This window comes from Pelmatolapia mariae, linkage group LG14, assembly GCF_036321145.2.
Source record: "Pelmatolapia mariae isolate MD_Pm_ZW linkage group LG14, Pm_UMD_F_2, whole genome shotgun sequence".
NCBI lineage: Eukaryota > Metazoa > Chordata > Actinopteri > Cichliformes > Cichlidae > Pelmatolapia > Pelmatolapia mariae.
In genome coordinates this window covers 34,407,358-34,434,300 of record NC_086239.1, presented here as the reverse complement: position 1 = coordinate 34,434,300, position 26,943 = coordinate 34,407,358, and the positions used below count along the sequence as shown (strand labels likewise).

The following is a 26,943-nucleotide window of genomic DNA, read 5'->3' as shown; positions in this document are numbered from 1 at the left end:
CAAAGAAAAAGCCCCAAGTACTAATTTGTCTGTTAGAAATAATCTATTTGGCTTCAAACTCTGGAAGTTTGAAGACATGACATGTCCAGGGAAGTAAAAATAGTTGATGCTTCACCATTTCACAGAGCCAGATTTAAAAAAACAAAAACAAAACACAAATCTGACGGCTGAGGTAAAATTTCTTAATCCAATAAAAAGAATTTTCACCTAAGAAAGAATTGGTTGTCAAATGAAACAAACAGTTTCATTTCTCTGTTGGAGACTTTACTCCACTCCTCAGAGACAGGCTACCCAAACAGCAGTTTTACAACTGATCTCTTTCTCGCACCGGTCCACCCATTTCAAGACTGCCATTCACATTTATTCTAGTCAATCTACTGAGGAGCTGTAGGGGATCTGTGAATCCAGTTGTGAGCTGCAGCCATTTCTACACTAATCCAACCTCATATGTCTTCTAAGACTGATTGCAAATTCACTGCACCAAAAAAAAAGTTAACACAGAGTGTAAAATTTCTTTGGGTTGGGTTTGAAAAGACAGAAATTGGGTGGCTGAGGGCAAACACAGTGGGAGCGCCGTATAAAATTGATGGGAGACCTTGGAGTTATCAGCCTTGCCCGGAGGCCTGCTGAATAAAGATCAACCATTCAGGACTCTGTATAAATCATCAGGAAGGGGCCTGGGCAGGAGGAGTGTGCAGCAGGAAGAGATGGAGAAAGATCTTTGAGATATATGGTAGAAGATATTGTACTATGTGGGAGAGATGGAGCAAAATAATAAGAGTCCCTCACCTGTTCAAATAATCTATGTCTCTTACCTTTAATGGAAATCATAAATGTTGGTCATTGAGGCCTCACTCACACTGTGCAACATATCCCTGTGCGCTTTTCACCAAATTTATCTCAACACGCTTACATGCTGGCCTGGCTCTTCTCTTTCTGTGTCTCTTTTGCTCTCAGTAATCCATTTCCTTTCAGACCAAGTGAGAGACTTTGGCAGGTAAATGGTATTGATGCTACTAAGATGATAAATGAGGCACTGGGCAACTGGACAGAGGATGGTAAACTGTACAGGCAGAATGTGTTGTGCCACATAAGATGACGAACTAGTTATTAGTGGGTCAGTAATAAAGGTCTCGTTGCTGGTGATGGTGGACATGCACATATGCATGCAATTCATCATTCTTAAAGAGCCACAATTCATCTTAATTAATGGATGCTATACACACACACACACACACACACATACAGACACAATGAACACTGAAGCTGTTCTGAAGGCTCATTTTTAACAACTGTTGAAAAAAAAAATGTTGTAATATACCACTGGGAAGGTAATTAAGTTGATTTTCTTCAGGTGTCCAGATGTTTCTGATCATAACTATGGTAACAATGTCATAAATTTTCCCACTTCTACATGTTCCTAGTCTGCTACCCGTAATCTCTCAAAAAACTCTTAAACCTAGCATTTTGTCCTTATCCTATCCGCAGACCTTTGGACTTTAGGACTTTTAGACTGAAGCATGTTTGTTAAGCCATTTATCACTGACCTATGAATTTATTCATGAGGAAAGAATGGCACCTAACTCAAGGGTTAACAACTCGGGAAAGAACCAATTTAAAATACAAAAAACACCTAAGATAATTTAGTTTGATAATAAAATTGTATTTTTTGTTGAAACAAGGTGATTTCCAAAAACCTATTAGGCAAAAACTTGGAATATATCTTGGCATGCTGTGCAGTGTGTCCTTAAAGATAAAATGAGGAAACTGGACAAATAAAGGACAAAAGAAAAAGAGAGTTCAGTCTTGAAGAATAAAGGTGGTCATACCAAATACTATTATTTTAATAGTATTTGGTATAGTACATGCAGACATAATATTTCCATGTCTGCATGTGTTTCAGTAAATCACTGCAACTCTTTCCCAATTTTCCTACCAAAATATAAAGAAACAAGGGGTGGTTTAAGACTGTTGGAAAGTACTGTAAATCTTAAAAAAAAGGACAAGTTAAGATTATTATAACTACTAAAGCCATTCACAGGCTCAAGCAACCCCATTGGTCAGCAGTGAAAGCCAATTTGAGAGCTAGCGATATGATGACAAAGGAATTCGCTCTATCATACTGTCATTAATCCATCCTGGGATGTACTAATTACTGGACCCATGATGCTGAAGTTGATAGCTTGCCCAGAGCTGCCAGTAGCCAGAGAAGTTTATCTGTTCAGTAAGGGACAATATACTCTTCATTGTGGAAACAGGGGAAGAGGAGGACAGAGAGATAAGAGGGTGACAGAGAAAGATAATTAAGGAAGAAAAGACACAAAAGCCTTTATAACATGAAGGAGAGTTCACCCTGAGAGTGACCTGTGCAAGAGAGACAGCTTAAATTATTAACTGTCAAGATGAGGCAGAGATTTCACTGTGATTTTCAGTGATCTGAAGGTCAGACTTTGAGAGACCAAAATTGTATAAAGACTGATAGATATATAATTACATATGTGCAACTGAATATTGGACAAATGCTAGGGCAAATGTGGGCATTGAATAAAGCAATAAAGTACCGCTGTCCCCGCTACCACATAAAATGTGGCTGTATTTGTGAGGAAGTAAGCCAAAATTAGTGTTGTAGAGGTTATGACTTTCCAATATATTATTAAAAATATTGCTTAAATGTGATCAATAACAGAGAATTGTCTCTGACAAATTATTAAGGATATTTTACACAAAGTCATCTATGTTTTCAAATTAGTTTTGTCTTTATGTACCTTTGTACTTTACAGTAATCACTGTGCAGATACGCTGATGACAAGGAAACAGCAAGTTGTATTATTTACAGCACAGGTGTGTATGTGATGGTCTCAAGTCTGTCAAGACAAAGCGGTTTGCTTGTCATGCATCACATTTTAATTAAAGCCCTAATGCATTTACCACATACAGTATATCAGTGGTATCACTCCAACTGCTAGTCACTTCAAATGCTAGCTTTCAAGTTGAGATAAGCGCAACCGAGTGTAACTCATCACTACAGTACTGAATTTTATGGAATTTTCAAGGTCTTTGGATGCGACATCGCTGTTAGTCTCCTGTACCAGAGGGTGTAGTCTTTTATTGGCTGACGTTTTTACACACTCCAGAGCACAGGCAAAACTGTTAATGTGGGTTTGTAGTTTGCCTTCATTAAAGAAAGGCATATAAGAAAAGACGAGTCAAAAATATTTCAAGGTCTTTAAAAGGTCTGTGTCCCATATTTGGTGGTTTCCTCTCCACTACAATGCTCCCCACTGTCTTGTTAGTGTTCTGCCTGTTCAATATAATAAAATGGCATGTAGTGTTGGGTCAATACAGAGTCCTGTGAGAGAACGTCAATAATAAATTGTCTCAGTAGACAACTTGGATTGAAAAAGGAGCACATCATAAACTCGATCATGTAGCAAAGACTTGCTTGAAGCACAGCACCGATTACTTGAGAGCAATAAAACACAGCAAGCAAAGCAAACTTAGTACGATGTACATGAAAGAACTGGGGGAGATACAGATGGGGATCCATTAATTACCACACGGGCGGTTGAATTTTTGCACACATGGCAAATTAAGTCCTTTTTCTTCTACAGCACCTACAAGCAAGCTATAAAGGTATGTCACTACACAACTTTACATAGTAGAAATAAAGATCAGGTAAAAGGATGAATTGGTAACAAACAACTACAACTCACTATAAAGTATAAATTGGAATACTTCTATGGCTTAACGTGTGAGTATCTAGACAGGTAACTCAGTACATACCCTGCTAATCCCCAGCAGCTCTGTAAAAGACTCCATTTAAAAAAGTCTAAGTACCAAAGTTGCATGTCATACTTGAGACATCAAGTATTCTTTACAGGACTGAAGTCTTCCAATGTTATGGTAATTAATTTTTCCAAGCTCCCTTGGAAACGCTTGACAAGCCTGACATTAATGCTCTTAACCAATCCTTGTCATGCAGCCAGTTTCTAAAAGAGTCAGATTATAAGCTCAGAGCAAGACATGTTTAGAAATGATTTTTTAACCTGTTGACCATTTCCATATGGCAACTTACTGCAATAGAATCTAGCTAAAGACACAAAAAGCAAGCTCTAAAAGGTTCAGTTTAGGTGAAAGATAGCTTATCCTAGCAAGTTCTGTGTCTTCCCAACCTGTCATCTAAATACAGAAAAAAGTTGATTTACCATGAAAGGATACATGTCGTATTTGGAAATGATAAAAGAAACAGTAGAACTACAGTGACTGATTTTGCTATGTTGAACAATACTTAAAAAAATTTGAAACAATATGTGCTTTAAAGTTACATAAAAGATCAAGGCTAAAGACATTTAAAATGAAAATGTAGAATACACTTGTGCCTTTTATATACTAACATGTTTGAACTAATGACATGACATCCAGACAGTGCTACAATGTCTGGTGTGAACAGCAAAATGAAAAGACTACTCAGGTCAACAACAATCTTACTTGTGGTGCTGCATAGATTGCTTATAACAAATTCTGTTGTGTGTGTCTGTGTGTCGTTGCACATTCAGCAACATGATGCAACATCAGAAGAGCAGAACATGAATGGTGAGAGGAGATGATTGCTGCTGAGTTCTGCAAAGCGTCATCTCACTTTCTCTCTGTGGAGTTTGCAGAAGTCAAGACTGTGAACCGAGATAGCAAAACAGGCACATTTCTACGGTCTTTTTAAGTGTCACCAGTCTGCTCAAATATGCTATGGTGGGCTACAGAACACCTCAGTAAGCAGGAGCAGAATTACAGCAAACTATAGTCTAGAGCAGGGCCATACAGTGAACAGGGCAAATCTTTCTGATAGAAGAACTACTTAATGCAAAGATTGTAAATGTTATTTATCTAAGCTATATCTAACATGCCCCACATTGAAATGTATTGTTAGTTGGTGTGTGACTAACAATCACAAAAACTGTTCTGAACCCAAGTGAGTTTGCAAAGTGTGAGCAACAGTGAGCATGGAGTTAATGCAGGTGGGCAGAAGAAGTGATTTAAAATAAATACATTTCCGCTTTGTAACTTAGATTAAAATTGCCATTAAATGTGTATAATGCAAAGGGAATGAACTAACAAACAAAACCTAGGGATTTCATTTTCTGAAAACACACAGAAGACAAACCCTCATCTTTAACCTCCTTTAACGATGCTCTTGATTAAGACTTTTAACCCCCAAATGCTCCTGGCTGGCTGATAGATAACATTGTGCTTGTACAACCCAGCTCCCAGGTGTGATTCAGTGTAATTGTGGGCAGCCTAGTACTAAAAAAAAAAACCATTCACTTCAGTAAACCTAGCCTGCGTGAATGAAGGTTAAAGAAAGTAATAGCTACAATAACTGTGAGCAGTGAGATCCCAGCGGACACTGTGTCATAGTTGGACTCCTAAACTGTACTCTGGATTATGAATGAGAGGATGTGTGGAAGCATTGCCATGTGAGGCTCCGTGCAGACAGAGGCTCACGGTGAATATTAATTTTGACTTTGGAAACCTTGCACCTCTTCTTCTGCCTTTATATCAGGACACTGAAGATAAGGGACAAGTAATGGTGCACATGTAAGATGTGTCATGATGATGTGTCATTTATGTGTAAATGGATAAGTAAAGAAGTAGAGCAGAACACTTCAGACCAATCAGATTACAGCTCCACACTCAAGTTAGAGTAGAATGCAACACAAGTAATACTCAACTTTGGTTTACTTTTTAAAAAATCTCTGTTTGACACAGTGTTTCTGCTGGCTTACTATTATAAGGAATATAAACTACAAGATGCAGCAAATGCCAGACAGAAATGTTTTTTTAATTAAAAGAAAAGAACTGTTTATAGTGTTATATTTCTCTTATATTTCTCTTTTCTCTCTACATTATTTTTTATATAGAAAGATTTAATTTAGTTAATTAATTTAGTGAAAATCAACTAAAATTGCACAAGTCACAAAATCCTGTGTTTTGTCACTAAGCCTGCCTCATTTGTCTATGTCTATATGTATGTACTTTTATAATTGACAGCCCCTAAAAGAAATAATGAAATCACAGTAGAAGTGACAGAAGATGTGAATAAAGAAGTGAATATTTACATTTATGGTGTCTTTGCATGACAGAATAATCATAAGGCATATAGTGCTTTAATAAGATTTGTGTTTTTTGGGGAATATGGAAGAAAAAGAATTAGGAATTAAATAAACCTGCACTACAAGCGTGTGTTGACAGATCCTAAGACGCAATCTGTGGGACTAGAACACAATAATTACAATTTAATGATATAACACTGACAATTAAGAACTTTCCAGTGGGACATCCCCTAACTAAAATGTCTGGACACTCCAGTCCGCAGGTTAGCAACCTCCAACCACAGGTTATAATTTGGATTAACCGTAATCCTGCTCTTTTTTCTCCCATTGTTTGGTAAGAGGAGCTAAAATGGCTTGTTTGATGTTGAAGGTTGCTGACGCCTACCCCAGTCAAACCAAAAATGGATATTATTATAGATAGATTCAGTGGAACAGTTACAATAGGAGCATAGAGCTGTCAAAAACTCTGATTATCATTAAAAAAATCTAAATTCATAGTTGTAGATTAACAATTGAGACAACGACTTTTTTTCAACATACTTCCTCAAAAGCCTTCCTGGCAGGCAGGGGGCTTGTTTAATGTTAAGCATTCTCCAAACCTTTTCACCACTACAGGTGAAAAGAGCAATCTAGAAACTCTTTGGAGTCTTTACTGACAGAAAAGACCCTTCCGACTACCTGTTAGTGTCTTTCTGACATGAACGGGAAAAAGACATCCAAGATGGGGCTCTATCACCAACACTACTTGATGTGGTGCACTTCATAATGAGCTCAGACTCTTGCACATTTTTCACTATGACAGCTGTAGCTCAGATTGCCACCAGGTGTCCCCTCCCACACTATTAATACCATATCCGCCAAATGACCGAGGATAAGGTCAGTGAATGTGGTACACAGCCCACCAGTTCAGTGAATTTATCCAATATATGTAGTAACAGGAACGGCACAAATGTTTTACACACTTCAGGCAATTAGGCAATCATGCTACACCACAATGATAGAATATACATGCTGAGATAATAACGTAATGTTGTTAAATCCTACCTTGACCTCAATGAAGTCTGGCTGGCCCAATGCTATGAGCTCTGAGTAAGACTGCATCTCCTCCACATTCCAGGATTTGACCAGCGTCAGTCTGTACACCGTCCTCTGTTTCTGTGGATGAATAAACAGATTTTTGGGAGTGATGTAAGGAGTCATAAGGTGTGGGAATAGCTATGATATCCAATAAAGAGATGCCATATGTATCAATCTTTTAGTTTACATTTCATCAGTAAGAACTTATAAACTTAAGTTCTTAGTGCTACTCAAAAGATTCTGAAGTGACAATATATTTGCAAGACACTTACATATAGATTACAGAACACTGAAGGAAAAACTTCATTTTTAATTCTGTTTCTAAGCCACAGCTACCTTTGTGACTTGTGTATTATACAGAATATTCATTCAAATTACAAAGGACAAGCATGCGTTATTTTCCTCTGGCACACATTGGTATACAAAGCTGATGAGTCATTTCAAACTGTTGAACTTAACCACTTTGTTTTTTTTTTCAAATCACTTCCAGTGACAGTATGTCATCACCAGCATCTGTTCACTGGAGGCAACACAGCTGCTCACAGATGTCAGCTGCCATATTTCCTCCTAAATCAGTTAGCAAATAGCTGCTAACCCTCTGTTACAAAAGAGCTGCACGTTATATTATTTACTGTGTAACACTTTTTCAAATTCAATACTTTGCACTACAGATACAACACACAAAAATCTCCACAAAACATTGGGACTCCAGCAGCACTGAAAGTCAGTGAATAGTGGAGGAAATTGTGGACTGCATGGGATGAATAAAAAGCTGCCAGCACCTTCAGTTGTTCGGCTTCAGTAAGCATAAGCTATGTGAGCAGAGGAGATAGAAGTATAAAAAGAAAACAACCGTGAGGCACACTACACAAATGAAATGTTGTTTTGGGTAACCATCTTAAAATTCTAGGACTTTTTTTTCCCTTTCAAGGATGAAGGAAGACAATGACACAGTTCTAGCTGCCACAAAAGACCACGTAGCTCTAGAATTGAGAACCCTAGGCTTTATACATTCAATAAGCAAGAATGTGGAGAGTGTAGCGCTAAACTGTGCTGTTTGTTATGAAAATATTAACGTGAACAATGTAAGTTAAATCATTTAAAAATATTAGAATGAAAAGTACAGAAATTTGTGTTTGGCTGACAATTGATTGTTGTAACAATACTTCTTGGTAATATATGCCTGAAAAGCTTGTTTATTTCCCCTAAAATGGTATCAAATTTGTAAGGAAAATGCATCTGCAGGTTGAGCAGCATTTGTTTATATTGTCATTTGTGTCATGGTTCTGGGTCTTTGATACAGGTTTATGAGTTTGCTTAGTCTTTTGTTCACGTCTTGCAGGTTAATGAGATGCTAATGTTCAGTTTGGAGAGCCTCCGAGTTATGTAATGTTTCTAGTTCTTAGTTCTTTTTTTAAAATTTCGTTCCCTTTCGTGTCCAGTTTGTCTTAGTCTCTCCTTGCTGTGTCCTCCAATGTGTCCCTGGTGTGTAGCCCATCATGTCGATCTATTAATGTCAAGTTCGGTGTCATTCTCTCTCTCTCTCTGTCCCTTGCTCTCACTCTGTTTAGTCAGTCGCGTCTCAGTGCTGTTCCCCTATCTCGTTAGTTTGATTATTGTCCAGCCGTGTTCCCCAGGTGTTTCCTCTCCGCCCTGATTCCCTCATGTGTATATATCATCTGTGTCTCTTTGTTTTCCTTGTTGCGATCTCCCTCTTGCTGCGTGTCCCACTTGTTCAGAGTGTCCAGTGTTTGTTTCCATGAGTGACTGCCAGTTACTTAGTAGGATTTAGTTATTAGTATTTTCCAGAAATAAAGCAGTTCAGTTCAGTCAAGCCTGAGAGTCCTGCATTTGGGTCCCAACCTGCCTGCCACACTCAGGTTTATGACAATTTGACAAGAGATTCATATAAGGCATCAGTGATCAGTCAACTCTTAAGCTGATGTGTTGAAAGCAGGAAATATAGACAAGGGTAAGGATCTGGCCGCACTATTATGGCCCTGGACAGAGTTGTTATGACTGCTCAGTGCAATTTCAAAACAGCGGGTCACAAGTCCACCGACATGTATGGAGGACCCATTTCACAGCTTACAGCACTTTAGGAAAAACATCTGCTGTAAAGAAACCACAGGACACCTTATAAAGTCCATGCCTCTGTGGATTAGACCTATCTCAGCAGTCTAAAGGGTACCTACACAATACTGGGCGGGCTTAAATGTTAAAATTATTAACAGCTTTGAACTGAAATAAAGGATAATATCTGTATCTCATGAGTCGGTCATTTTTCCCAGGTAAGTAAAACAGGAAATATAGAATCACAGTTCAGTGGTGTAGATACAGTAGAAACTGAATTGTTGTCAATATGACAGAGAGGAAGACAAGCAAGGAAAGCCAAGAGATTGTCAAATCATCTGTTCTTACAAATGGTTGGTACAAAGACTCAAGCAAATAACATCGAGAAAAGAAAGCGCACTCTTTCCCTCATTTCCTCTCCATCTTCCTCTTGCACTCGAAGGTTATCTCTAACACTAGGTCCTTTCAGCCCAATAGGGAAGGGGATAATTGGCCAGTGGAAGCAGGGAGGTGAGGTATTTCAAGCTGTCTCTATTCCAAATCCAACACGAAGGCACAACTCTATCAATCCCAAGTGCACTGGCAGGGAGGCCAAGTGGGGGAGAGGAGGAGAGCTGTCAAACAGAGAGCATAAAGGATAAGCGCTCAAGAGGATGGAGAGAGAGCCCACCATGAAATGAAGACTTACGAACAGGGAGGTGAATGGGATGGGAGGGGGATTGGCAACAGAAAGGTTATTTCTGGACACTGCACACAGACATGCTGTAGTATTACAGTCAGATGTGCATATGCAAACACAGAAGTACAGGTACAACATCCATATTGAACTGAATCACATGACCTCTAATGCTAAATAAACATCTGTGTTCATGTACTTTGTCCTGAACCATCAACCTTCCAATTAGCAGATGACCTGCTCTGCCTCCTGAGCTACAGCCAACCCTAGGGACATATACACTACAATTCAAACTATTGCTTCTTAAAAACAAACAATATGCAACATTCTCATGCCCCCCAGAATGGCACGGCATACATAATTGCAAGGTCTGCAGATCTGACTTTTGCTGACATTTATGCAAAACAGATTGTGCGCATTAGGTGTCATCGCTAGTATCACTAATATGCAATATGCAAATGAAAATGCTTAGCCAAGAAAAACTGATATCAGATATTTCTGACAACTTCAGAAATAATTGTATTGATTGATGCCTCATCCGACTATCAGACAATGGAGCAATATTTAAAATAATGAGATTGCAGGCAGAAATCAGTAAATATGCCACAGGGTAAAATTGTGTGTGCACGTGTGTGTACATCTCATATGTGCAGTTACAGCACATTTGAGCACATTCATATTTTCCTGCTGTGGTCAGGTTAAACTGGTGATATAGATCCAAATAGAGTGTGATGATCACTTGTAGTTTGCTTCAAGCCAAGCACTGAACAACACCTCAAGCTGGGCAGCATTAATGAATAAGTCCCAATATTAAAGGATTAAACATGAGGACACAGGCTAATCACAGATACAGCTGAGAAAGTATTTTTCAAATTTGTATGTTATGTTGCTGCTCCATAATAAATACGTTTTGAATTTTTTTTTGTAAATGTATTTATAACCTGAATGTATTTCTAACCTGAAACTGAATTTCAAAATTTGTGTTACGACTGCTTGCTTGACAACTATATTTTAGTTTAGATGCTTTTTATTTCCTTTGTTGATCTTAGAGATGATCGATAGCGGCACACTACTGTATATAATATTTTATATCAAAGCAAAAAACAAAAAAGTTTCACAGAAACTGCCTGCAATGCTAAAAGACAGCTCTGTGTTGGGAATAAAAAAAAAAATAGTGGCAGAGAATAAATCATGGTAAGAGAGGTAACCAGCAAGCTGATGACCACTAAGTTTCAGAGATCCAATTTGGAAATGAAAAAGCTCCAGGAGAACAATCATAACCACACCTGTACAGTACATTGATCTGACTTTCATGGTAGAGTGGGCAGACAGAAACCTGTATACAATATATAAGGGGCTATGATGGGCAAATACTGGCAAATATAAGCATGTTATGGTATCAATGAGATGTGGTAGGGCATCTCATTGAAAAAATAAGAAGTGTGTTGCAAAGCTCACTCCATGCCCTTTCATATGATATATTACTCGATGTGGTTTCTTGAATTTGAAGGTCAAGTTTGACCTTGGATACTAACAATGGGGGGGTCAAGGTCAAATGCTTAACCAGCCTAAGTACTCATGTCCCCCCAAGACCTAGTGTAGTTTTAAGACTATCCATAAAAACTGTGGGTAATATAAAGTTTTTACTGATTTTCACATTTGGTGTGACCTTGACCTTGACCACGATGCCATTTTCACCAAAATTAAATCAGCTCGAGCTACTATTGGGATCTACCATCACACAAAATTTGGAAATGATATCATGAAAACTGCTAACAAACAGACAAACAAATTGAACCGATTATATACTCCCTTCCTTTTGGGGGGAGAGGGAGTGATTGCTCATGTCTTCTGTACAGTAATTTAATTATAAGTTAATATACAAGTTTTAAAAAAAACAAACAAATAATTCAGTGTTAGCTGAAGGAGGGTTGACATTACCAAAATGCTGCAACATAAAATGTGAAAAAAAAGTATCTGCATACTTATTGAACAGGTTTTATTTGCAATAGAGACACTGCAGACTTTATCTTTCTCAAGGTCATTTGGTGGTTAATAGGCAAGGCAAGGCAAGGCAAGTTTATTTATATAGCACAATTCAACAACAAGGTGATTCAAAGTGCTTTACAGAGACATTAAAAACAAAAACAAATAAAAAGCATGATTTGAAATTGATTAAGACAAGCAAACAAGCAAACAAACAAACACAAACAAACAAACAAACAAACAAACAAACAAACAAACAAACAAACAAACAAACAAAACAGTATATAAAATCAAAAATCAAAACAGTAGATAAAATCAGAACAGTAGATAAAATCAGGACAGTAGATAAAATCAGTAGTTAAAATGTAAGTTTTGAAATTTAAGCTTAAAAGTGTGGATTTGGTGCTTTATTCAAAAGCAGCTGAGAATAGGTGAGTCTTCAACCTGGCTTTAAATAAACTGAGTGTTTCAGCTGATCTGAGGCTTTCTGGGAGTTTGTTCCAGATATAAGGAGCATAAAAGCTGAATGCAGCTTCTCCGTGTCTGGTTCTGACTCTGGGAACTGATAAAAAACCGGATCCAGATGACTTGAGGGATCTGGAAGGTTCATACTGGGTCAGGAGGTCACTGATGTATTTTGGTCCTAAACCATTCAGAGCTTTATAAACCAGCATCAGAACTTTAAAGTCTATCCTCTGACGGACAGGCAGCCAGTGTAAAGACCTCAGAGCTGGACTGATGTGGTCCACTTTTTTGGTCTTAGTGAGGACTCTAGCAGCAGAGTTCTGAATGAGCTGTAGTTGTCTGACTGATTTTTTAGGTAGACCTGTAAAGATGCTGTTACAGTAATCAAGCCTGCTAAAGATGAATGCATGGACTAGTTTTTCCAGGTCCTGTTGAGACATCAGATCTTTTATCCTTGAAATATTCTTGAGGTGATAGTAAGCTGATTTTGTTATTGTCTTAATGTGTTTTTCTAAGTTTAGGTCTGCATCCATCACTACACCCAAATTTCTCGCCTGGTTTGTGGTTTTTAGGTGTATAGATTGAAGTTCTCTGGTGACCTGTAATCGTTTTTCTTTGGCTCCAAAGACTATTACTTCAGTTTTGTTTTTGTTTAGCTGGAGAAAATTGTGGCACAACCAGTCATTAATTTCCTCAATGCATTTACCAAGAGCCTGTACAGGGCCTCGGTCTCCTGGTGACATTGTGATATATATTTGTGTGTCATCTGCGTAGCTATGATAGTTTATTTTGTTGTTCTTTATAATCTGTGCCAGTGGGAGCATGTAAATGTTAAACAGAAGGGGTCCCAAGATGGAACCTTGGGGAACTCCACATGTGATACTTGTCTGCTCAGATGTGAAGTTACCTATTGATACAAAGTATTTCCTGTTTTCTAAGTATGTTTTGAACCAGTTTAGTACAGTTCCTGAAAGACCTGCCCAGCTCTCCAGTCGTTTGAGTAATATGTTGTGGTCAACTGTATCAAATGCTGCACTGAGATCCAGTAAAACTAAGACTGACATTTTTCCACTGTCTGTATTCAGACATATGTCATTAAACACTTTGGTCAGAGCGGTTTCAGTGCTGTGGTTCTGTCTAAAACCTAACTGGAAGGCATCATAGCAGTTATTCTGTGTTAAGAAGTAATTGAGCTGTTGAGAAACTGCTTTTTCAATGATCTTACTTAAAAATGGGAGATTTGAGATCGGCCTGTAGTTATTCATTTGTGTCTTGTCAAGATTGTCCTTTTTCAGTATAGGTTTTATTACAGCAGTTTTTAGTGATTCTGGAAACACACCTGACATTAAAGAAAAGTTGATGATCTGTAACAGGTCTGACTCCAAAGTCTTTGAGACCTTTTTGAAAAAACTTGTTGGCAGGACATCTAAACAGCAAGAGGAGGAGTTCAGTTGACCTAAGATGTCCTCCAGGTCTTTGTTGTTAATAGGGTGAAACTGTTTGATGGTGTTTACAGTTTTTTGGTGGACACAGAACATATCCTGGATCTGCTGTTGATGTACCAATTGCTTGTCTAATCTTTTGGATTTTTTCTGTGAAGAATTTGGCAAAGTCATTGCAGGCCATGGTCGAATGAAGTTCAGCTGCCACTGACACAGGAGGGTTTGTTAGCCTGTCAACTGTAGAAAATAAGACCCGAGCGTTATGACTGTTTTTAGTGATGATGTCAGAGAAGTAGGACCTCCTTGCACTCCTCAGTTGTAAATTATAATTGTGAAGTTTCTCTTTATAGATGTCATAATGAACCTGGAGGTTTGTTTTTCTCCATCTGCGCTCAGCTTTCCTACACTCTCTTTTTTCATTTTTCACCAGTGTGGAGTTTCTCCAGGGAGACTTTTTCCTTCCAGAGATAACCTTCACCTTAATGGGAGCAATAGTGTCCACTACATTTAACATTTTAGCATTGAAGCTAGTGACGAGCTCATTGACTGAACCTCTGGACAGGTCAGGTGTTAATGGGAAGACCTGGTTAAAGATCTCACTACTGTGTTCAGTTATACACCGTTTTGTGATCACTGCTGTTGATATATTTGTGTGGGCTGAGATTTTACTTTCAAAGAAAACACAGTAATGATCAGACAGGCCCACATCAGACACAGTAACCTTTGAAATGCTCAGGCCCTTGGAGATCAGTAGGTCAAGAGTGTGTGCTCTATTATGTGTGGCCTCTGTTACATGCTGAGTCAGCCCAAAGTTGCCCAGAGTGTTACTCAGGTCTTTAGTCCCTTTGTCCTGAGGGTTGTCCACATGGATGTTAAAATCCCCAACAATAATTACACAGTCGAAATCAACACAGATCACAGACAGACAAACAACACAGACAAAAATAAATAAATAAACCCATTTATTTATTTATTTTTGGGGGTGTTTGGGGGGGGTGTAACACAGAAACAATTTACACAAGCAGCCAGGTAGCAAGATGGAGGTTGTGATAATGGATTTTCCCTCTTCTTGGAATGACAAAAAGTTCTACAAGCCTATTGAAAGCACTTTAAACCTGTTGAAATGAATCTATGAGCACAGATCACAAAGACAAGTCGATAAGGCCACTGTCACCACAATAAGAATGAAAACAAAGGTCTCTGTTTCTCTTAAAGTTGCAAAAAGAACAGGCAGAATAGCAAGGTGACATTTCACACTTGAATAGCTGCTCCCTGTCATTTGTTGGGATCTCAGAGTCAATATATGGAAATGGGTAAACAGAGAAGACCCCTCCTTCTGAGGTTTCTACAAAGGTCGATCAAGCCAACAATCTTTAACTGCTTCTACGAGTTTATCTCACAAGCTGAGACAATGTTGTCGCAGGCTTTACGTCTGTATACTAATGTGCTAGTGAATGTTTGTGAATTAGTTCCACACTTATACTAGGATATTACAGTTAAGTGGTATTAGTCAAAGACTGCTGCTGTAAGCTGTTATGACCTGGGAAAAAACATATCAGCAACTGTTTTATAGGCACTAAATTAATCATATTTACAGTGACATTCAGGTTAGTGAAATTCTATAGGCTTTAACAGCAGCATAACATCCACTCATTAAAACTGTAATTGTGACTGACACAGTATAAAACTGATAATTATCACATCTGCGTTGCAGGTTTAAGAATGCCTTCATTTTCATTTTTTAAAATTAAAATGTGGTATTAAAACACCACATTGCCACTGCTAATGTAAGCCAGGTTTGGCTGGGGACCAACATTTTTAGGTCATGTATAGCAATATATGAAAAACATTTTATTTATTTTTAATTTAGTGTCCCAATGGAAAGCAAGCACATTCTTTTTAGGGCTCAATACCATGCTATCGTAAAAGCCTGCAGATAATTTAATAATCCTAGTTTTTATCCAGTTGAATTTTACTGAGGAGTCAGATTCTTTATCAAACTGAACCCCACAGCCCAACCGATCACTTGTCTAAGATCCTGGATGAAAGCTTACCTTTTCTCCCAGGGCCTTGAGGCTATCCAGGAAGCGCGGCCAGAAATCCTTGAAAAGTGGCCGGTCAATCTTCTTCAGACTGTCTTGGGTGCTGGCATCCACACTGACATACAACTGAGTAACTGGCACCAAACTCCTAAAAAGAATTTGGTTGAGAACAAAAGACAAGAATTATGTAGCTGCTGCAAACTTTAAGACGCAATTAAAACAAAAATTACATTCTCCTAAGAAAACACTGTTCTCTGATGCAGGCACTTATATCCTATTCAGACAACTTGATTAATTGCCAACTTGATTCAGTGACACAAGAACATCAAGTCAAATACTCATTGTTGTTAAAGGAAAGGTTTTCTTTCTTTTTCTATAGATAATCAATAAACAAGGAGACTGAGAAAGAAACTGTAAAAATAAAGAGTACCTATTATAAAGATCAAGTAAGAAAAAAAAAACTTGGTTGAAATTTGAATTTGGGTGAAACTGAACTTTGGTCATATAAGTAATCAGAAAAGAGTAATAGAGCAGAAAGTACCACATGAAGAAAGTTTATAATACTGGTGAAAGAACAAAAAAATAAAGCAAAAAACAAAAACACATTTCCCCTTGTTAAAAGAGCAGTGGGATAGATTCTCCAACCCAAAGTGCAACAGCTCATCTCCTATAAGGTAGCTCTGGCAGACAGGATAAATGGCTGATGCCTGGTGTCCTTGCCTTTAACTTGCTCGATGACTATGTGATAAGTCTGTGACAGGCCAGTTAGCCACTATATTGGATATGTCAGTGTGTGTCTTGAAAACCGGTAAGTGGTTCTTGATAGAGAGGTCAATATCGTGTTCATTTCAAATGGCTCACGCAGCATTCATCCTTTACAGTCTAGACTGATAGAAAGTGGCAGCAGTATTCTGTGTACTAAATGGGAACACATACAATATTTTTTTCTTTTTTAAACAAGCAGCAGCATCTTCACTAAGAGTCTGTGTGGCTACAAAACCACTGAAAGATTAAAAGGCAATGATAAATTTAGTTTGTGCAGAAGTGGTAACTTTCCTCTTTGGAATGAAGAATGACATAAAAATACAATAAAAATTTCTGTCTGCTGATCTAATCAAGAATTTAGCAGATTTATTCAACACTCGTAGAATGGGCGATCGTGGCTCAAGAGTTGGCAGTTCGTCTTGTAATCGGAAGGTTGCTGGCTCGAGCCCCGGCTCCGACAGTCTCGGTTGTTGTGTCCTTGGGCAAGACACTTCACCCGTTGCCTACTGGTGGTGGTCAGAGGGCCCGGTGGCGCCAGTGTCCGGCAGCCTCGCCTCTGTCAGTGCGCCCCAGGGCAGCTGTGGCTGCAATGTAGCTTGCCATCACCAGTGTGTGAATGTGTGTGTGAATGGGTAGATGACTGAATGTAGTGTAAAGTGCTTTGGGGTCCTTAGGGACTAAGTAAAGCGCTATACAAACAGGCCATTTACCAACACTCAATTGGAAAACTTATTCTTGAATAAAACATGTCTGCAAACAAAGTAACTTGTGTTAGGTAACATTGTTAATAATACAACAGATGTGCAATTCAGCATGCTTTTTTGTAGCATGACAATGTTGCCATGACAAAACTTTTGGTACTTCGTCTTACACTTCACATTACATATTGTATACAGTGGCTTGCAAAAGTATTCGGCCCCCTTGAACTTTTCCACATTTTGTCACATTACAGCCACAAACATGAATCAATTTTATTGGAATTCCACGTGAAAGACCAATACAAAGTGGTGTACACGTGAGAAGTGGAACGAAAATCATACATGATTCCAAACATTTTTTTACAAATAAATAACTGCAAAGTGGGGTGTGCGTAATTATTCAGCCCCCTGAGTCAATACTTTGTAGAACCACCTTTTGCTGCAGTTACAGCTGCCAGTCTTTTAGGGTATGTCTCTACCAGCTTTGCACATCTACAGACTGAAATTCTTGCCCATTCTTCTTTGCAAAACAGCTCCAGCTCAGTCAGATTAGATGGACAGCGTTTGTGAACAGCAGTTTTCAGATCTTGCCACAGATTCTCGATTGGATTTAGATCTGGACTTTGACTGGGCCATTCTAACACATGGATATGTTTTGTTTTAAACATTCCACTGTTGTCCTGGCTTCATGTTTAGGGTCGTTGTCCTGCTGGAAGGTGAACCTCCGCCCCAGTCTCAAGTCTTTTGCAGACTCCAAGAGGTTTTCTTCAAAGATTGCCCTGTATTTGGCTCCATCCATCTTCCCATCAACTCTGACCAGCTTCCCTGTCCCTGCTGAAGAGAAGCACCCCAAGAGCATGATGCTGCCACCACCATATTTGACAGTGGGGATGGTGTGTTCAGAGTGATGTGCAGCGCTGATCAGCGCTCTCCTTGTTCGGCCTGTGAGTTTAGGTGGACGGCCTTGTCTTGGTAGGTTTACAGTTGTGCCATACTCCTTCCATTTCTGAATGATCGCTTGAACAGTGCTCCGTGGGATGTTCAAGGCTTGGGAAATCTTTTTGTAGCCTAAGCCTGCTTTAAATTTCTCAATAACTTTATCCCTGACCTGTCTGGTGTGTTCTTTGGACTTCATGGTGTTGTTGCTCCCAATATTCTCTTAGACAACCTCTGAGGGCATCACAGAGCAGCTGTATTTGTACTGACATTAGATTACACACAGGTGCACTCTATTTAGTCATTAGCACTCATCAGGCAATGTCTGTGGGCAACTGACTGCACTCAGACCAAAGGGGGCTGAATAATTACGCACACCCCACTTTTCAGTTATTTATTTGTAAAAAATGTTTGGAATCATGTATGATTTTCGTTCCACTTCTCACGTGTACACCACTTTGTATTGGTCTTTCACGTGGAATTCCAATAAAATTGATTCATGTTTGTGGCTGTAATGTGACAAAATGTGGGGAAGTTCAAGGGGGCCGAATACTTTTGCAAGGAGAGGAAAAGAGAAAAAACACACTGAAGGGATGTCAGAAAACTACACAGTTATAGTGCTGTGTTGACAGAGTGCTGAGTAGAACCTGCAGTGCTGTGAATAATGACATTGTGAGGTTACTGAGTGTGACTCACAAAAACTTCTCATGTTGATGCTTACAGTCCTTCCTGAATCTAAGGCACATTTCACTTACTACACTTAGTATCTAACAACTGTGTTTGTGGTGAAGCTGTAGTGAAAGAAACATGAATAAAAACAATCGAGACCTCGATTCTTATCGTGGTTAGGAATTTTTTAGTAGGGAAAAAAATGGGTTTGGAATCTACAGTATGTCTTACGGATTCACTACAGAGACCTCACCTTCATAAGGAAAGTCAGAGAATAATATATGTTTACACACTCAGGCAAAGGTACTAACAATCAGCCATTATGGTTTAAATGGGTTTTTTTTAATATAATTATAGAAAAGCGTTCAAATTATCCCAGTACATGCAAACATTTAAGGTTTTTAAAAATCCATCAATTTAATGAAGGTTAACTGAAATTATGTGCTGCTCAAAGCACTGAAAAATGGATTATCTTACACACACACCGCCCCCCCCCCCCGACTGACTCTTTGGTCTTCTTGTTAGGGTTAGGTAGGTTATTAAAGTATGAAAACAGATCAAACTTATTTTAAGATTACTTTAATAGTAAGAACAAAAAGATCATGTAACACACAAAGAAGATATTTTTTCATTTTGCTTGTACCTGATTTCCTGGGGGAACTGTGCATTGGTTACCAAGAAACTGGAGATCTGATGGTGGTGGAGGAGGCGAATGAAGTTGTTGATTTCAGGATACATGATTGGTTCACCAACCAAGGACAGGGCACAGTGCTTGACTGCTAGGCCCTCCTCATACCTGTCAGGCTTTACTCCAGGGACACCTAGCAGGAGAGACGTCAATGTCTGAGTAGATCATAGTTGTCAGACACAAAAAACAACTGTGTGAAGCAATAGACTGAGGTGAGGTTTTGAACTGAAGGCTGTTTTAGTGATTACCCATAACCAAAGAGTCACAAGAAAGAGATGTGAAGATGAAAGAAACAGCAGAAGATGAACAAGAGAGATCTAGGGCTTGACACATCTTCATTTCAACTCTTGATCCTAGGCTCTTAAACAGTTAATCCATTTCCTTCAAAGTGCTGCATAAAAGAAGATCCATAGAATAAATTGCAAAAAATAACCACAGTAATGGTTTTAAACATTCACCCAATAGACAGTTGCTCATTTGGTGTTTTGAGAGCATGGTGGAGAGCATTTTATAAACCTCCCATTTGTTTTCAGCTGTGTTGAGATCTCTAAGGACACAAACCATGCTAAAATCCATCTATCCATCTACCTATTCATCTAAAATTGAAATAAGAATGTTGACGAATGAAATCAAAAACACTGAAAAGAGCAGGAGAGATAATGTGAAGTATGTAGGTATATGAATGATTTAATCAGGCTAAGTTTGCTTTTGGGATTCCAGCCTGGAAATGGTATAAAGTATTAAAAGCAGTATGACACTGCAGGAATTTGTAATAAAGGGAATAAACAAACATGAAAATGGTATCAGAGAATATTCAGAGGGTTTAATGTGATATTTCTCAAGCCAGAACAGAAGACATTTTTAAACTAAATTCAGGAAGTCTTACAGAAAATTTTGACATATGAATCATGAACATTTTTTTTAATAACTTGGTAGCTAGTAATGCAGAGAGCAAAAAATAATCAGTATTTGTTGCTTTTAAACGCTAATATGTGTGTCTAGGCAAAAACATTTTTTCAAGATCTTTGAAAGACAGAAGATTCCTCAGCAGATTTAGGAACTCTTAGTTGCTTCTGTCTCTTCATGTAACCCCAGATTGACTTGATGATGCTGACATCAGGTCTAGGGGGGACACCATCTGTTCTAGGACCTCTGGTTATTCTTGTTGCCGAGAATAGTTTTTATCTGGCTGTATGTCTGGAGTCAATGTTATGACACTGCACAGTATCATATGTGAAATTCCATTAAATTCTCACATAATTCTCTAATTATGTGGATCACTCAGATTATAAAAAGTATATATATATATATATATATATATATATATATATATATATATATATATATATATATATATATATATATATATATATATATATATATATATATATATATATATATATAGCTAAAGTGGCATTAGCATTACAATTTAATTTGGTTATTTTTGCAGGCTTCTTTTCTGAGTTCAATTTGCATAAGAGTTGAGTATACTGAAGACTTTGTTATGATACTGTCCACTCAAATCAGTCCATCTGCAACTTTATGAAAAGGGTACAGGTTAGTTCAGTATGCATGACTGAAGAAAGACATTTCATGTACTGAAAGTGCCATGCTGTAGTAGCAGGGAATGACATTACAAGATATTTAATTAATGTGCTGACTTGCCTGCCAAAGTAAACTTCACCAAGCTTCTGTTGCACAGTGACATAAATAATTGTGTGAATTGTAACAAACTGCCTAGAGTGCAGAATTAAGTGGGACAGTTAGATAAATACTGAATACAGGGTAGGTATCACTAATAGTTTGGGGTTCATAATGCATGGTAATGAAAATGATTGAGATTAGATACTCGTTTGCAACAGTATCTATACGACAGTGCCCTCTTTGACTCTTGCAGCTGACACACAGCTTCACACAGCACTTGCAGATAGACAGTCACATAACTACTCCCCTCACTACTGGCTGAAGCAGTTGACATGAATTTTGAGAGGTCATCAAAGCTCCTATTTTAGAAACACTGAAGAATTAAACAGTTGTCACAAATGTTAACTTGCCTGGAGCATACGTAAATGTTAGACGCTTAATTATCATCAATTACCCAATAGCCACTAACCTAGCCTCAGGGGGGTCATAAGCTAGTAGACTATGCAACTATGCATCAGGAAGTGCATCTGGTATAAAACCTTTGACAAATCAAAGGTACTTTCAGAACAGCCTTTGTCAAACAGCCACATAAGCTTTCTGTTAAGTCATCATTAAGGTAACAACTAGCAGCTATGCTCATCCATAACGTTATAATTAACAGTGTTAATTTAACAGCATAGAACAAATAGAGGTTGTCGTGTCATGTAGAGGTTGAAGCTGAGAAGCCTACCAGGAACTAGACAGAAATTGTTGCAGCCTATCTTTCTATTTGATCAGCAATAAAGGTTTGGTGCAATGCAACGAGCAACAGCAGTAACTCAGACAAGCTAAAATGTTGGTGTCTTTTTGGGGATTTTTTTGGCACTATGTAAGGTAATGTTAAAATATCCCATTTACACACCTTATAGGTTTTTTGTTTTGTTTTTTTCAAATGGTATTGAGTATTTTCCTGGGTATTGATATCAAGCTTGAAATTCTAGTATCGTGGCAATCCTAATGCGTGAAGAACACAGATTTATTCCTAGATGCAGTCATCAAGACAACATTACAAAGAATACAAACTTAACAAGCAGATCCCAGGGTAATAAGCTAACGTTTACGCTTTTAAACTACGAGTAATAGCTTTCATTATAAATTGTGCCTGACATTAAACTGCTATTTGATGAGACCTTTCAGCAGCCCATCATGGAGTCAGAGCAGACACCAAGCTGCTTAATCACACTGAAGGTTTTGTGAGCCACTGTCTGGGGACTTCATTGTGCTAGAGAGAGTAAAATATATCACTGTCAATTGTAAAAGAAGTTGAAGGCTGCATAATGTGGTTTTACAGTGCAACTGGAAAGGAGATTATGGATGATGATGACAATATAAGCTTGTGCCTTGCTTTAGTATGCCTCTAATTAGAATTGCAAAGTTGAAAATATACTTTTTCTATCATTTTACTGTAATGTCTTTTGTGAGATATGTGTGTGTGTGTGTGTGTGTGTGTGTGTGGGGGGGGGGGGGGGGGGGGGGGGTTAACTGTAAGAGAAATATGAAGGCGGCATTCAGGACAACCATTTGTATGCTATTGTTCTTTTGCAACCACATCAAGAAAAAATTATTAGATTTTCTATGATGATGTGCGTTATATATATCCTTAAACTCAGCTCTGAGAATCATATTAACTATGAAATAGCCCTTTGAAGAAGATACGTCTCAGAAGTTTTTTGCATTTGGTATTTATATCATTTCATGAGCACAATGTCTGCAGTGTTTTATAATGGGATCAGCAGCAGCTTTGAGGTTAGAGAGGCAGCTCTCTGACCATAAAGTTGCAGGATCAGGCCAGGCCTCAAGAATAGTTGGCTGGACTGAGGGCTGGCCTAGCAATTTTCATGTGAATATTTTATTTATTAGCCATATAATATCATATTACATAATACAGGTAAGTGTATGGTGTCAGTACTGACTTGTACATGAGAATAATAGAAAATAAGATGAAGAGTTTAACTGGAAAGATGCTGGTTTGCTCTTGATAGGAATGGTCTCTGCAAGTGTGTTTATGCTAACAAGAGTCACAACAGGCTGTACGGACAGAGTAACATCCAGTGTTGAGCAGAATGCAGTTTGGAATGGAATAATGTAAGATTGTATTTCTGTACCACAGCTGACACTCGAGAGCAAGAGTCTGAAAAACATTTGAAAACACTTTTGTCTTTAACAATATGGTAATGAATTTATCCGCATTTCTTTGAGCTTGTCACAAAACAACAAAACAAATGCAAACACATTCTTTGACTATTAATTATTCACAATTCTTTTATCTAGAAAAATATAAAAACATTCATACATTTAGCTTCTCAACTTGTTATTTTATATCACTGTAAATCAAATGGCCCACACATACATGAAAACCTTAAGACATTATATTTTTGCTAGGCCTTTCCACTATATTTTGAATAATAAATAACTGTTTAACACAGACAATATAAAATATTCTTACATTTATGTGTAAGAACATTGCAGTATAAGCATTGTTTTATTCCTACAACTAATTAAGGAGTAACTTAGTCTGAACTCTAACCTAATTTTGCTGATTACCTTTAAATCCACACGAGGAACAAAATATTTCTGATTAGAATTAGTTTGCCTTACTTAACGTCTGATAAATTTGTCACCACTATGTTTTGACAACATTTCTGAAAACCTCAAAGAAAATCTGCTTGGGGCATACACACAGGATCAGTAAATTCTGTTTGGATTGAGCTTTGAGTGGCCAGCCAGCCGTTCTCAGCCAAAGTTGGTAGCAGCCAGAGAAAAAGTCCCAAATGCCAGCAATATTAGTACAAGCAGTAGAAGCATAGTCCAGAAAATGGGAGTACAAATAGGTTTAAATCTTTGATTTCCAATTACTAACTTAGATACCTCAAATGTTGATAAGTTTTAAGAAAATAAAGAGTGGAGTTGTTACAAACAGGACTTTGAGGAGGTGGAAATCAAAGATTGCATGCACTGTGTGTCTGTGGATCTGCGAATGAAAAGTGATTTATGAGCGAGGAAAGCAACAATGTGACGAAACAGCTCATCAGCCACACAGATCATCAGCACTTGCATGTGAACTTTACTTCATTAAGTTCTAAGCTGAAGACCTTAAGGAGGAAAAGTGTGCAAAACAGGGCTTATTCTTGCACACTTTTTATGTGACTGTTCATTTTAACAAAGAGAAAGACAAACTATGATGAACACTTTCAAGCATAAGCATAAGTAAACAGACAAATAGCCAGACAGACATTTAGAAAAAACATGCATGTTGTTGTTCATGTTTGCATGTGACACCTGCTCAAAGCCTAACCTCTGAATTGTCGAATCATGTTCTGGTGCTTTTCCAGGGCATCCTCCAAGATTTTCTCTGCAGGATCCATTTTCCAGCGCCATTCAGTGCCGACAGGGTTGGTATGATGTCTGTTAGTGGAGCACAAACATGAATAAATAGGAACTAACAGCAGTCAAGATGTAACTGCTTCAGCAAGCACCAACCAAATGTAGCAATACAGCAAACTAAGCATTAATCAAAGAGCAACCACTGTAGCCTTAGAGATGGTATTACCTTCTTTGGAGACATGCTTCTGGAGCATAAAAGGGAAAATGAACACTGCTTGTGGCTACAAATGGAATAAATGACCTAAACAATAAACTGTAAATATGGGCTCCAAACCAGCTTCAGTACAAACAAAGGACATTACACCCCATTGGTGGTATTACTCCATGTAATTCCGATTTAGAAAGTCCAAGACTATTAGACCGTTTGTTCAACACAAACATCACTTAAAAAGTTAAAGACATATTTCACTAGAATAAAAGGAGCATTTAACGAGGTGCCAAATACTAAGACTCAAGTTATTTACTCACAGATTGAAAGTGAATTATGTGGGCGTGTGTATTATCACCCTATAAAAACATATTAAGTGAAAGAATGCATGCTACTGTAAAAAAAGTGCTCTTCCTTTGGGTGTTAATAACACGTTCCAACTATCCAAGTGTGATGTAACACCAAATCCTGGGGCATCACAAATTTCTGTCAGATAAGTATGCACACTCTAACGTGACATATACTGACGGCGTCCATGAAAATCTTGCTCCACCTGTTGCCACAAAGAGGTGGATGGTGGGGGCAGCAGGAACAAAGCAGCTGTGCCCCGAAATTGCTTATTTCCTGTCATCCCACATAGCTGTAGTAAGGGAGACGGGCAGATCTGTGTTGACAGGGCAGCAGTTCACCACAGCACATTCTGACAGCGACCTTTCAGTGCTCAACGCAGTCGCCTTTTCAAATGGAACTTGAAGTTAGTAAAAGGCCCAATCTCTCACTAATGCCATGATGAATCAGTGTCCACATTTAGGCCTTGCAGTTATGCAGATCCATTATCCATCTGCACATAAAACATGAACCTCTATGGAACAGCCAGATCATCAACAGTGACTGGACTAAACCCTAAATGGGTTTGTTTTTTAAAAAAAAAACACAAACTACAAGTTAGTAATCAAACAGGCTAAAACTAGTTAATATATAGCAAAATAAAAACACTCCTAAAAACAGGAAAACACATGTTATACCTTATATACAGTTGTGTAGCAATGGACAGTTAAAGTGATGGGAAGCATAAAGCCTGTACCCAGAAGGACTAGCATCTTAATTAAATCACAGTATAAATAAGACATGTACTCTAGTAGGGTATTAATATTGATAGGCTGAAAGATTAATTAACTTTTATTTGGATCACTTAAGATTCTCCTTAATGATGGCAAACTAAAAGAGAAGAAGTTGAGAAGCACATACCTCCAGCAGAAGACACACTTGTTAGCACATGCGAGGCTGGGGGTAGTCTCCATGCACCGGTGGGACTCAATACCGTAGAAAGTGTGCTTGTAACAACCTCCCCTTCCTCTCAACATAGACTAAAATAAATAAATGAATTACAATTCATGCATTCAGTTTGTCAAAGCTGTAATAGAAATTTGAGAAAATTTAAAGGAAGTGGTTTAACGGTTTATTTAAAAGGTATGATTTCGTTACCTTAGTCCATCGACAAAGCTTCACTCCTGAGTGACTCCCAATCAGTTTATATCCTTCACAAAAAGGTAAAAACACAACGTGTTATAAATACAGCATCAAATAAGTGAAACACTTCACAATGCAGAACTGCACAAGTCAAATTAAGCTGACAGAAACATGGACAATATACTTTTTATAGCTTTACTTCAGTAAAGCCTTTCAACATTCACAAAGTCTGATTTTTTAATGGCCCCATGCTAACAGCTGAACATCTCCAGCAAAGTGTCTACTGGCTGCTTGAGGCCATGTCACTGGGAGAAAGGAGAGAACGTTTCAGATTCCCTTTTTGCACAAAAAGGTCTGTGAGGAAAGTGTTTCAAATGCCCTTGAGGTGGGTCTCTCTATCCCTTTTAACACCATGGCCTCAAACCACTATGAACAGCCGGATGTGGATTTCTCCTCATTCTCCCTCATTAAAAAAATAGAAAACAAAAAAAAACCCCGTCCCGCTCTATAATATCTGTCAGATGGAATCCTTTTATCCTCATGACTTGATGCGTTCATGGAATCCCAGGAAAAAACACAAACAAACAAACAAAAAAACATAACATGATAGATTAAAGAAGAAAGGCTGCCTTTC

General features: G+C 38.1%; 1 protein-coding gene across 1 annotated transcript in view; it reads right to left on the bottom strand.

The window, feature by feature from the left end:
* tyw1 (tRNA-yW synthesizing protein 1 homolog (S. cerevisiae)) overlaps positions 1-26,943 on the bottom strand; it is a 56,119-nt gene that overhangs the window by 12,079 nt on the left and 17,097 nt on the right. Inside the window, exons 9-14 of the mRNA XM_063493699.1 lie at positions 26,325-26,377; positions 26,088-26,206; positions 24,603-24,712; positions 19,580-19,757; positions 15,881-16,016; positions 7,152-7,262 (exon numbers count right to left, since the gene is read on the bottom strand). Of these exons, the coding sequence (XP_063349769.1) occupies positions 7,152-7,262; positions 15,881-16,016; positions 19,580-19,757; positions 24,603-24,712; positions 26,088-26,206; positions 26,325-26,377 (707 nt within the window). The remainder of the gene's footprint in view (positions 1-7,151; positions 7,263-15,880; positions 16,017-19,579; positions 19,758-24,602; positions 24,713-26,087; positions 26,207-26,324; positions 26,378-26,943) is intronic.